We start from the raw sequence: 13911 nt of genomic DNA on the forward strand, positions 1-13911 counted from the left end.
TGAAGGCCATAGACACACATTCACACATGCTGGCTCACACATCCACACACACACGAACACACACACACACACACACACACACACACACACACACACACACACAATACCAGTGTTGTTCCCTTCATGTTTTTTTGTTGTTGTTAGTTTTTTACCTTTATTTAACCAGATAAAATCAATTGAGAACAAATTCTCATTTTACAATGATGATCTGGCCAAGAGGCCCCGGCAAGAATAAAAACAAACATATAAACAGAAATACACCGGGTCAACACAACATGAGAACGGCAAAGACAATGGAGATAAAATAAATAAAAACATTCAACAAGTCAACTAACCTATGTGTGAAAAGAGAGAGACAGGGGGGGGGGGGGGTGTCTGTGTATGCGCATGTGTGTGTGTGTATGTGTGTGTGTGTGTGTGTGTGTGTGTGTGTGTGTGTGTGTGTGTGTGTGTGTATGTGTGTGTGTATGTGTGGGGAGCAAACAGCAGGAACAACCATCAATTATGACCCAAATGTGAGTTTGAGTGTGTTCTGTAAGGTGGTCCAATCATTTGCTGCAGCAAAGGTGAAGGAGTTGCGGTCGAAAACAGGGCGGGCTTTTGGGATGGTGAGCCTGATGAGATCCCTAGACCTTGAGTGGTAACTATTGTGAGAGAAGTGCAGGAGAGATGAGAGGTAGAGAGGTGTTTTTCCCAGGATTGTTTTATAGATTAATTGAAGCCAGTGAAGAAGCCGCCGGGTATGGAGTCAGTAGGGTCAGTGCTGTATGGAGTATGAAGTCAGTATGGAGTCAGTACTGGTATGGAGCCAGTCCACCAGTTTGTAGAGATCGCAGTGGTGAGTAGTGAAGGGTGCACTAGTGGCAAAGCGAATGGCTGAGTGGTGGAGTATGTCAAGTTTCCTAGGGGCACACTTTGATGCCATTTTATAGATTGTGTCACCGTAGTCCAGCATAGGAAGTATGGCCATCTTCACAAGGGTGTGTTTAGCGGAATGCGTGAAGGATGCCCTGTTGCGAAACAGGAAGCCCAATCTAGCTTTGACTTTGGCCTGAAGGTTATTAATGTGAGTCGTGAACGAAAGAGATGAGTCCAGCCAGAGGCCTAGGTATTTATAGGACATGACAAACTCCAGTTCAGAGCCGTCGGCGCAGGAGATCTTGGGGGGGGCTGGGGACGTTGTTTCCCTGGTTGAACAGAATACATTTGGTCTTTTTGGAGTTAAGGAGTAGACGGAGGTTATTGAAAGGCTGCTCGATAGAGGTGAGACTGAGTTGGAGAGTGGATGCCGCAGAGTTAACACCCATCCTTCTCCCCCTCCTCCTCTAGGCCTGAACGAGTGTGCAGAGAACAATGGCGGCTGCTCCCACATCTGCAGCGACCGGAGGATCGGCTATGAGTGTGACTGTCCTTCAGGCTACAAATTACTGGACAAGAAGACCTGTGGAGGTAACGTACCTGGCAACCGACATTCTTATCTGGCAACTCGGATTCCCCTGTCACCTTTAGCGCTGAGAGATTAAAGACCGTACTCGTTTCATCGTCACTACCACGTCTGAACCTCCCCCACCCCCCATCCCCTCCTCTCCCCGACATCTCCCACTCTCCGCTGACCTTTGCCCCCCTCTCTCTCTCTGTTCTAGCCCAGCTTGATTGTGTTCCCCAGATCTCCCTCTCTGTCCACCGCCTGGAGGCGCTGAGCCTTGCCCCCTGTCCCCCCTCGCACCCCACCCCCCCGCCTTGCTTGATCTTATCCACATATCTCCCTGTCAGGCCCTGTCTGTGTGAAACTGTCTGTCTGTGTGGAGCTGTCTGTCTGCTAGGCCCTGTCTGTCTGTGTGGAGCTGTCTGTCTGCTAGGCCCTGTCTGTGTGAAACTGTCTGTCTGCTAGACCCTATATGTCTGTTGGACCCTGTCTGTCTGCTAGACCCTGTCTGTCTGCTAGACTTTGTCTGTCTGTTGGACCCTGTCTGTCTGTGTGGAGCTGTCTGTGTGGAGCGGTCTGTTTGCTAGGCCCTGTCTGTCTGTGTGGAGTTGTCTGCTGGAACTGGGCTGTCTGTGTGGCGCTGTCTGTCAGAGTTATTGATGTGTTTCTGATGCTCCTCCGCAGACATAGACGAGTGTGAGAACCCGGACGCCTGCAGCCAGATCTGCATCAACTACAAAGGCGACCACAAGTGTGAATGCTACGAGGGCTACGAGATGGACCCCGTAACCAAGACCTGCAAGGCCGTGGGTGAGGCATCCCCATCATATCCCCCCCGGCAACAGCACAAGCCGCCCCCCCCCCCCCCCCTGTATTTCCCAGCAACATTCCCAGTTTGGTTCTCACTCTCTCAGCCCGATATGAATAAAGGTGCTTTGTATTCAGCGCCAGTGGTCAGCGCTAAGGCAAATATTTGCCATCTGTGTTCCGGAGGGCGTTAATGAAAAGGAAAAAGCGTCGCCTCCCCCTGTTTTCCCTGTCAGGTCGCTGTAAGACAGGCCCAGGTATTGTGTCCCCCGCGGCCCCAGGGTAAACAGTCTAGACTGGGCATGAATAGAAATCAAGGCTCCTGGTCTGAATAGAGAGGGCCGCCATGAGACTTGAGAGAGAGAGAGAGAGAAGGGCAAGAAAGAGGGAGCGAGAAAGACAAGGGCGAGAGAGAGAGAGAGAGAGAGAGAGAGAGAGAGAGCGAGAGAGAGAGCGAGAGAGACGAAAGGGATGGAGAGAGTGAGAGCGAGAGACAATGTTTGTGATTAACATCATCACTCTTCGTTGAAATCATTACACGGGAAGCGGGTGCCATAATGAGAGAGCTTAGGCAGGAATTGGCCGGGCTTCGCTCTAAGTGGCGTGAACAAAAAAAAAACTGCATTGATTAGCTCACCATTCCCAGAATGCAACTCTATATTACTGTTGGATGAGAGCAAATAGTCACTGTCAGAATGCCAGGGGCATTTATTAGACGGGATGGCTGTGTGTTTGTGTGTGTAGGTGTGTGAGTGTGTGTGTGTGTGTGTGTGCGCGTGTGTGTGTGTGTGTGTCTGTATTATAACAATGACTCCCTGCCTATTGAAAGGAAGTGATGGAGAGTTGTGTTACGGCACATATTGTTGATTGCAGCTTATGGAGTGCAGACAGAGCCACACAGATTATTATTTATGCCAGCGCTTATTTACTGTGAAGCTCAGCCATAAATAAGCAGGCTCCTGTTTTGTGATGCTGAGGTAATGTGGATTTAATGAAGCACACGCACACAGACACACACACACACGTTTTGAGCGCACCTGATGAGGTAGCTTCACTCTCTTGCGCCATAACACCGAAATTGATAACTGAAGTGACAATGTCATTAAGCATATTTCGTATGGCTGGAAACATCAGGCTACAAACTTTATTTGTATTCTGTCCTGAAGGCAGAGAGCCGTGTGAGGGGGGGGGAACAGCATGTGACTGCGTCCTTCCTCCTGTCCCCCAGGCACAGTCAAGGGTATTATTCCATAGCAACCGCTTTTCCTGCCTAGTTTGCTCCTTCCTCGCGTTCACTGATAATGCCTGAATATCGTCTTAACTCGGAAAGCCCTCGGAGGGAGAGAGTTTCATTCAGAGAAAATGTCGAAACGTACGTGTATGTTCTTTACTGAAGGGTTTCACTCCCGTTAAATCCTACCACACATACGGTACAAGTTTGTTTGTTTTTCCTATGGATTTTTGAAAGCTTCCCAGTATGGTGTTAATATGAATAGTGTGACTAATTAATACCAAGTCCCAGGTCGGTGTCGAGTTACGTTCATCGCTGCGCTGCGGTATCAGCTGTGAAGTCATTAACACAAAGCAACTGACTCCCATAAGACGCCATTGGCACCACACTCGTTCGTCACGTTGTTGTAGTTTGTCTTTTTAAGGGTGTGTTGTGTGTGTGTGTGTGTGTGTGTGGGGGTGGGGGGGGTGTGTGTGCTTGTTTTAGTATTCAACTTTATCACATGTTTACCAGCTAAACCTATGGTGTGCATTGAGTTAAATCACACACTATACACACATTTACACACTATATTGAAAAATACTGAGGTGTGCAGTTTTGACAGATCGACAGAGAGAGAGAAAGAGGGAGAGGGAGGTTGGTTGAAGGAGGGAGGTCAGGTGAACGGCTGGTCAAGCTGTGGTCACACATGCATACGAACCTCCCCTATTGACCTGTCCATATGGATCTCTCTCTCTCTCTCTCTCTCTCTCTCTCTCTCTCTATCTCTCTCTCTCTCTCTCTCTCTATCTATCTCTCTCTCTCCCCCCCTTCCTCCATGCATCTGCATTCCCCCGGCTGTCTTCATCTTTTTTCCCCAGTCTCTGTCTTTCCCTCCTTCCCCACTCATTGTCCTTACCTGTGCTTCTCCTCGTCTTTCTCCTCCCTCTCCACACCCTCTCCCTCACTCCTCTGCTCTCTCTCTCTCTCTCTCTCTCACCATGCACAGACCCGTCTTCCTTTAGGCTACCCCCTTCTCCCACTCCCCCCTCCCTCTCTATCCCCTCTCCCCTTCATCCTCCCCTCTCCCCCCCCCCCCCCCCCCTCTCTCTCAGAGTATAAATATACAACACCAGACGGTCTCCCCCAACAGCATCTGTTAAAGACTGGCAGCAATGTCATCCCTGCTCTTGTCTCGGGTATGGATGGGCCTCTGGAACAGCCTAGACCTGTCACATTGATCTAATATGATAGAGCAGCCTCAGTGTGCTGTGAGCCACCACCACCCCCCCGCCCCGTACCCACTGCTTCCTTTGAAGTGAGGCTATGGCCTCGTACGACGGCCAAGATATCGTAAGCAGGGGCTTTCCTGTCGGTTTGACTCCCCAAAAACACTCACCCTCTCTCTACACAATGGCCCAAAGCAGAACATGGTGCTGTACTAGAAGGTTTCTCATGTTTGGAACGGAGACAGAAGTGGTGTTGTGTGTTGTCACTGGGATGTGACGCACTTTACTTTACTTAAGTTAACTGTTTCCATGGTCTTTGTACTCAGGGGTCTCTGAAGGGACGTTTGCCTCACGTCAGTCTGATGGACTGAGTACAGAGATTTCATCATCACTCTCTCCATCTCTCTCTCTCTCTTAATTATGTAGTCTCTACACAGTACATTGTGGCCAAACTGTCAACGGTGAAAGGAATGCATTTTGATGGAGATTGATCTAGATTGTTTTTCCTACATGCCTGGCCCTGTGACGTAGACTTCATCAGTTCAAGTTATCGGCACCTATCATCTCACAAGGGTGGGTTATTCTATCTGTCAGCCATCGTGCTGTATTGTTTCGTCCCATCAGCCTCTCTAGCCTGGTTGGCGGCCATCTTTGTTTTCCACACGGACCACATCACACTAACGATCCCCGTGGGAGAGAGAACACATCCGTTTAGTGTCTGTCACAAAAACATTGACCCGAAGCTCAGATGATTAATCCTTGTTTTTATTTATTTCATATTTTCCTATCTTCGCTTTCCCGTCGTCCCCTGTGTTCAGTTTACACAATACATTTCCACTCGGTTTGGTTCCATCACTGCAGCAACGTCAAATCAATGCCACTGGTGTTAAGCAGCATGCGTATCGGCCCTGGCCTTATTAATTCACAGCCGACCTTAATTGGCTGTTAGAGCTGGCCTGAGTTATCACATTGGGATGCACAGGGGGGCCTCTAGATATCAGCCTGACTCTCTAGTACAGTAGGACACTGGATCAGATCAGGGATGGGTTGGGATGGCGCTCTTTGATGACATCACCGTCTTGACCTGGGCTGGCCCCAGGGAGAAATGTTGAGCCAGTCGGTTTTCTTAGAGAAGTTATTTCTTAGAGCAGTTATTGCCATGACAACAGTGATGGAGAACAGGGCGTGGGGTGACGGAGAGGCAGCAGAACTGATGCAGCAGGACCTCACTAACATCCGTCTGTTGTTATCCCTTCCTTTCTTTCTTTCTCTCCTCTTTTCTTTCCTCCTCATCTGTCCGTCCTCTTACTCTGTATTTTTTTTTCTCCCCTCCCTCTCTCCCTTTATCTCTCTTCTTCTCATTCAGTCTGCCACTCATTTGTTCTCTGGCTGTCTTCTCTCCCTCCCAACCTCCCTCCCTCCCCTCCCCTCTCCTCCCATTCCCAGTGGTAGAGAGGTTTAAATTGATGGGTACAAATCCACCAGACAGGGAAAATGATTGAATCCTAACTCGCAGTGAAAATGAAAATATTTGCTCTCTGTGCAGTGGCCCATGGGGTCCTAGGACTGAGGAACTCATCTAGACATGGCTGTGTGTGTGTGTGTGTGTGTGTGTGTGTGTGTGTGTGTGTGTGTGTGTGTGTGTGTGTGTGTGGTTCGATACTTGGACACGAAACAGACTGCTCCAGCTTGTTGGGACAAGCGGCCATGCTTTGTCTTGATTGTGTCTAGAAATGGGGGGGGGGGATGCGGAGAGAGAGAGAGAGAGAGAGAGAGAGAGAGAGAGAGAGAGATCAGCCTCTATCCATCACTCTCAACCCATCCCTCTCCATCACTGTCAGACCTCAGACATTTTTAACCCCATTCACTGAGACCTTTACCGGCTAACACCTGGGTGACTAGCCTGTCATCTCTCTCTCTCTCTCTCTCTCTCTCTCTGTTTCTCACTCTTTTCCCACTCCCTTCCTCTCTCTCTCCCTCCCTCCTTTCCCACTCTCCTTCCCTCCCTCTCTGCCATCTCTCTCTCTCCCTCTGACCTCCTAGAAGGTATAGTCTTGTGAAATCAGGAACTGGTCTGAGGGCTGAGGTTGCACAGCCTCTGAGTCTTGAGAGATTGTGTATGTGTGTGTGAGAGAGAGAGAGAGAGAGAGAGGGAGAGAGAGAGGGAGAGGGGGAGGGAGGGAGAGAGAGAGGGAGAGAGAGAGAGAGAGAGAGAGAGAGAGAGAGAGAGAGAGAGAGACATCAATTAGAGGTGTACAAAAAAAGCAAGATTAATAGAGGGCAGTACGAAGGATAATGAAGGCAGTGGTGGTTGGGGAGTACATTTCACTCCATGCCTCTCATCAGGTGCTGGGTGTGGGTGTGTGGGTGTGTGGGTGTGTGTGTGTGCGTGCGTGTGTGTGTGTGTGTGTGTGTGTGCGCGCGTGTGCGTGTGCATGTGTGTGTGCGAGGGTGTGTATGTGGCACTTGTGTGTTTGAGGTTGAAGCAAAGGCATGGCTGACCTTCTAGGCTCCATGTGGGAATTATTAAAAAACATGAGTCATGCTGCCCATACACTCTAATACAGCATACGCCTCCGGTAAAATATGTGCCAACAAGAGTACACATACACAGACACACTTACCAACCACAGGTTAATAACCCAGGAACACAATTTGGAGCTGGAGAACTGGGAAAAGAAATGCATGTCATGTCTAGTAGGTCGGCAGCTATCCTGTTGCATGAGTCATGCGTTTATTAAGCAGCCTGGAAGAATGTTCCGGAGGTATTAAAGCCTTGTCAGTCATCCAGGAACAAGGAAGTGTTTCTCAACATCTTTATTTGCAACTGTCAATGTTGTGTAATGTTACCTTTGTGAACACATATTTGCCGTGGGAGGGAAATTAATGGTAAGCCACAGAAGGAAGTTGAATAGATTATGTCTAACGGGTAACAGTGCTGCTCATCAATGACTCAGCGTTATTTTCTCTCTCATTCTTAACTGCATGACATGCATTTCTGTACCAATGTTAGATAGCAGTTTTTCAGTTTATTCGATTAATATACTGTATATATATTAGGGCTGTTACGATTATTCGACGTCGTCGACGTCATCGACTACGTCAATACGTCGGTTAGCGTAATATGCGTCGGTTAGTCGCAAAAAAACAAAATGGCGATTTTTTTTTTTTTTTTTTTTTTTTAAACCTTTATTTTACCAGGCGAGACAATTAAGTGTATGAGTGAAAAATGGATAGCTACTAGCTAATGTTACACAAGCAATGTAGCTCACCACAGTTCGTATGTCTTGTCTTCTGGTGTTAGTAACGTTAGCTATGTAGCTGGCTAGCTACGGTAGCCTATTGTCATTGTGGTGCGAGCACCTACTGTACGTTATCTAGCTCGTAGCTCGCATGCTACGTTAGCATCAATTTAGCTAATCATAACATAGCAGCGAGAGTAACGTTAGCTAGCTATGTGTTGTGGTGATGGACAGACTTCTAAATGGCCATGTTGGCATTCAAGTTGGCTAAACATAGCAGTGAGGTGGAGACAAAAAACGTTTTTTTTTTTTTTTTTTACAGTACAAAAATTATCGTTAGACTTATCGATAAATTAGTCGTTAGACTAACCGAATAATCGATAAAATAATCGCTAGATTAATCGTTAGAAAAATAGTCGTTTGGGACAGCCCTAATATATATATATATATATATATATATATATAAAATAAAAATCATCTACCACATTTCCACTGTGGTCCTCCTAACATTGGGTCAGGGGTGTTGTCAACAATGTTGCCATGTTGTCATGTCGCTCCTCTGTCTGCGCTGTCCCCCAGGGAAGAGCCCCTACCTGATGTTCACCAACCGCCACGAGATCCGCCGCATCGACCTGGTGAAGAGTGACTACACCCAGGTGGTCCCCACGCTGAAGAACGCCGTTGCGCTGGACGTGGACGTCACCACCAACAAGATGTACTGGTGTGACCTCTACCACCGCAAGATCTACAGGTGACTCACACGCAGGGATTACACACAGATGCACAAGAACACACATGCCCGCACACACACGAACAAGCGAGCACACACACACACCCACACCCACACACACCCTCCCCTCTCTGTCTGATGTGAGTGTGAGAATGTGTGAAGTGTGAGAAGCAATGGCCTTGCTCTCCCTCTCTGCCTGGCCTGCCACACACACATACACACACACACACACACACACACACACACGCCTCTCAGCCTGGCCCACCACACACACACACACACACACACTCCTCTTGTGACTGCCCGTGCATGCTTATGGCTGCTGAAGGCTGCAGCGCTGCCCTCTGTGGTACAGTAGACGGTGTGTGTGTGTGTGTGTAGACGGTGTGTGTGCGTGTAGACGGTGTGTGTGCGTGCAGTACCTGACAGGCCCAGATGACGCTCTGCTTCCTGGCCCAGGGCCTGTCTGCTTCTGTTGGAGGAGGGCTGCGAGAGGGTGCTAGAGGACATACTGTGTATAGCATAATCACTCTCCCAAACACATGCAGACAGGTACACACACTCACACTTGCACTCTCACACACACACACTCACACCCACACACACACACACCCTCTCCTTCCTCTCATATCTACCTCCAACTGTCATACCTTCTGGCACGAAAACGCATCTGGAATGGAGGGGTCATGTGATCTATGTGACGGTATAGGGTTGTACTGTTTGTCCTACACACACACACACACACCACAGTCCCTGTCATCCTGAGCCCTGCCAGCCAGTGGGTGGGGCATTAAATCATCTCAGCTGAGCCATATGCTGCCTCTAATTTCCCTGCCTGAATAATCACCCCCCATTACTCATCACACGCACAAACATACACACACACACACACACACGCACACACACACACACGCACACACACACGCACATCAGGGCTGACACACTCATTTACCATGTATACACGACTCCCCTTCAGAACAAACAAACACCCACACACTCTGAGCACGTCGGAAATGATCCTCCCCATTCACTGGTGTCTCTCAAGTACGTTGTCCTTCATTACATCACATCCATCTTTTGAAGGAGTGCCACTGGGAATCGGAGGACAGACTCATTGTCATGCATGGCACGGAATGAGCAATGCAGCGATCATGGTTCGGATTTCCCCATTCCATTCCGTGCGTTACAATGAGCCCCGTCCTCCCGATGTCTACCTCCACCAGCCTCCCCCCTGGTCTGGCTCTCCTTCCAAAGATGTCATATAGAATGATTTGTGCCTCCAATCAGCCCCTCCCCCCTGACCCATCACAATACAAGCACAGCATACATGATTTCTAAAAACCCAACAGTCTTCTGGTGTGGTTCTGTTGTCTCCTCTCTCTCTCTCTCTCTGTCTCTTTCTCTGGTTCTCCCAGTGCTGTCATGCATCGGAGGGAGGGAGGGAGGGAGGAGTCTCTCTGATTCATCTCCTCTCCTCCTCCCCCGCCGCCACTGTTTTCCTGCACTAATTAATTGGGATAAGCATTGCACGGGTCGATGTTACGCTAACTTCCTACTGTGATTAAGATGTCTGAGGCAAACCATAACACAGGCAATTAGGGAGCTGATATCTGTTTCCTCCGTTTTCGTCCCGTTCGTCTACGTCTCCCCCCTCCCCCCTCCCAGACTCAAACGCCACCTGTCACTCGCCTTATGCTGCGTTCCATGCGCATGTGTGACAAACTCTGGTCTTCTGAGTTAAAATGTACATGCTTTTAATGTATTCGTGTTACTTATAGTACATACTAAAGTTATTCGGGTGGAGCTTCCCGTCGGTTGATTCGGATATTCAAAAACCTTGGGTGTCGTCTTTGAGCAACGGCTCGCGGAGTCGAGAGTTTCCTTCTTCTGAGTGCGCATGAACGGCCCATTATTCATCAAGCTGTTGGTTCCGGACTCGTAGCTTTTTACTCCCATCTCCCCGGTGTATGAGGGTGTAAATCAGAGACAGAGCGTCCCTCCTAATAACAACTCTCTCTCTTCTTGTCCCTGGGTGACCGGGGAGTAACGTTCCCTTTTCTCAGACAAGCTTGCCCTCTTTAACAGGGGAGGCTGCTGGGAAGGCTTTGTGTTGTTGATGAAAGGAGACAGTGCTCAGGGTGTCGGGGGGGGGTCACAGGAGGCTGGTAGAGACATGTTAGGTAAAAGTCTCCCTGACAGAAGAGGAGCGGAGGGTCCCTCCCCCACACGGTGACAGGAGCCTATCACAGGGATGGCTTCATTCTGACTGACAGCAGGGAGGACGGGTCTGACCAATCACACAACTCACCAACGCTGACATACTATAACAGAGTGTCATTTTGTGCCATTTTGTGTCACTTCGAGAGTCTCTACGACTAGTTGTTATGATGGTTATTATTATTATTATTATTATTATTATTATTATTATTATTATGGTCATTCAAACACCTGCTAGTTATTTTGTGTGGACACTTGTTATAGTGTGTGTGTGTGTGTGTGTGTGTGTGTGTGTGTGTGTGTGTGTGTGTGTATGTGTGTGTGTGTTCCTATTACGTTGGTGGTTTGTGCTCCTCTCTTCTCTGACGCAGTTAGTGTGTCTGTGTGATGGTGTAGCTGTCTCTTTCTGTGTACAGTATGTCTGCTGATACAGAGTAACTGAATGTGTTCCCTGTGGGCCACCATAACCTCCTCTCTCCTCTCTGACTCCCAGCGCGTACATCAACAAGGCCAGCGACACGTCTCAGCAGGTGACCCTGATAGACTCCGCCCTCTACTCCCCAGAGGGTCTGGCCGTGGACTGGGTCCACAAGAACCTCTACTGGACCGACTCGGGGGACAAAACCATCTCCGTCGCCACGGGAGACGGCAAGAAGAGGAGGGTCCTGATCGCCACGGAGCTGAGCGAACCCCGGGCCATCGCTGTGGACCCCCGGCAAGGGTGAGAGGACGGGGAGGGAGGGAGGGAGGGAGGGAGGGAAGGAGTGGGAGGGAGGAGGGTTTAGTAGAGTTGCGTTATGCAGTAGCAGTTGCAGTTAGGATTGTTGTGAGGGAGAGAGAGGGAGGGATGGAGGGAGGGAGGTGGGATTTTAGGAGTGAGGCAGGGAAGTTAGCAGAGAGGAAAGGAGGGAGGGATAGAGGGAGGGAGGGAGTGTGTGAAGGATGGAGGGAGGGTGTGAAGGATGGATGGAGGGTGGGAGGGAGGGATATTAGCAGTGAGGTAGGAAAGCAGGGCGACAGGAGTGAAGGACAGAAGGGAGGGAGGGATGTTGGGAGTGAGGAATGGCGGGAGAGAGGGAGGGATCGGTGGAGGGAGCATATGAGAGAGAGAGAGAGAGAGAGAGGTTGAAAAAGAGTTACAGTTAGACCGTGTGTGTGATGCTTCTCATTACTTGTCCTCCATCTGCTCAGGGAGCTCAACCAGGTGTCCACCTGTTCTTTCCTCTCATCCAATTGCCTTGTCTGTGACCCCCTCACCTCTCCCCCCCGCTCCTCCCCTCCCCCTTACCCCCCCGCCTTCACCTCTCTCCCCTCCCAGTCAGACACAGCTGTAGGCTGTGAGATTGCACCATCCCAATTCTCCATTGCCTGCCTGTCTCTCCTCTCCTCCTCCGTCTCCATGCCTCTCCATGACCCTGTCCCCCCCGGGGTCTCTACAGACCTAGGCAAGCATGAAACACATGCAAATGAGCCACTTGCTCAGGTTTCACTGGGAACTGCCACTCACCTGTCTCACCCCCGGGGCCTGTCTGTCTGCCTGTCTGCCTGTCTGTCTGCCTGTCTGTCTGTCTGTCTGTCTTTCTGTGTTAATAGTATTACACAATAAGAAAATAGACGATTAGATGTGTAGGGGGAAAAGATGATGTCCCTACATCCCTAGTCTCAATAGTGTAGATGGGGTTTGAGGAAGCGCCTAGAATGTAGATTATTTAAATAAAGGTAGAAATGCCGCTACCATGATGAGCTACGTGTCCTGCTGAAGGACATTGATAAGTGTGGCCTGGCCGCTACTGTGATTACATAGGATTTGTTCTACTGTAGCAGGGCACTGAAGTCCCTGTTTCTTTATTGTACTCTTTATTATTTATTGTTTCTCTCTTTCTCTCTCTCTCTCTCTCTCTCTCTCTCTCTCTCTCTCTCTCTATCTCTCTATCTCTCTCTCTCTCTCTCTCTCTCTCTCTCTCCCTCTGTTATGTGACCCCTGACCCCTGTCTCTCCTCTGCAGGTTCATGTACTGGTCGGACTGGGGGACGCAGGCCAAGATTGAGAAGGCAGGCATGAACGGAGTGGACCGGCAGGTTCTGGTGTCAGAGAGGATCGAGTGGCCCAATGGCATCACCCTGGGTAAGGCTGGTACTGGAGAGAGGGATGAGGAGAGAAGAGAAAGAAAGAAAAAGTTAAGTTTGATAGAAAGTGGGGTATTGGAAGGAAAGTTTAGATGGGGAGAGAGAGAGAGAGAGAGAGAGAGAGAGAGAGAGAGAGAGAGAGAGAGAGAGAGAGAGAGAGAGAGAGAGACAGAGAGAGAGAGAGAGAGAGAGAGAGAGAGAGACAGAGAGACAGAGAGACAGAGAGACAGAGAGACAGAGAGACAGAGAGACAGAGAGACAGACAGAGACAGAGACAGAGACAGAGACAGAGACAGAGACAGAGACAGAGACAGAGACAGAGACAGAGACAGAGACAGAGACAGAGACAGAGAGAGAGAGAGAGAGAGAGAGAGAGAGAGAGAGAGAGAGAGAAAGGAAAGATAAGAAAGACAGATGAGGAGAATAAGGAAAGGAGAAACAGAAAAACATCAGATGGAAAGTTTCGCAGAGAGAGAGAGAGAGAGAGAGAGAGAGAGAAAAGAAACCAGTGACAAAAGAGAGAGAGAGAGAGAGAGAGAGAGGGATGAATGAACATGTTTTGATAAAAGAGCTTCTCTCTGTATGGCCTCTATTGTTATGGGTGCCTCAGTGTGTCTCTTGTCATCAATCAGCCAGCGCTAGAAGTGTCTGAATGAACCCGCCTGGGCAGTGCTATCAATACTCCCATCATTCTCATCCAATCCCCACCAGCCAATCTCTCTCCGAGTGCCCCCCCCCCCCCCCCCCCACGCCTGATGAGAGACAGGGCGGCAGTGGCGATGGCGGGCTGCGCTGTCGAATTGAGGTGTCGCTACATTGACAACATGAAAACAAATTATCCTCTTGAGTCGTAGAGGCTAGGCTAACAGTAGCTAATTTTCATCTCTGAAAATTAATCTCTCGTCATCGATTTCACACGACGGA

The 13911-nt window shown here is 49.3% G+C and overlaps 1 protein-coding gene across 1 annotated transcript in view; it reads left to right on the plus strand.

Annotated features, from left to right (window-relative positions):
- Positions 1-13911, plus strand: part of lrp8 (low density lipoprotein receptor-related protein 8, apolipoprotein e receptor) — a gene marked incomplete at both ends in the record, with an annotated part of 139979 nt that overhangs the window by 111555 nt on the left and 14513 nt on the right. Inside the window, 5 exons of the mRNA XM_080532884.1 lie at positions 1330-1449; positions 2111-2236; positions 8494-8665; positions 11355-11582; positions 12867-12985. Coding sequence (XP_080389010.1) covers positions 1330-1449; positions 2111-2236; positions 8494-8665; positions 11355-11582; positions 12867-12985 — 765 coding nt within the window. The remainder of the gene's footprint in view (positions 1-1329; positions 1450-2110; positions 2237-8493; positions 8666-11354; positions 11583-12866; positions 12986-13911) is intronic.

The sequence above is a fragment of the Nansenia antarctica genome (genome assembly GCF_963989245.1).
Source record: "Nansenia antarctica genome assembly, chromosome: 1".
NCBI classification, from domain to species: Eukaryota; Metazoa; Chordata; class Actinopteri; order Argentiniformes; family Microstomatidae; genus Nansenia; species Nansenia antarctica.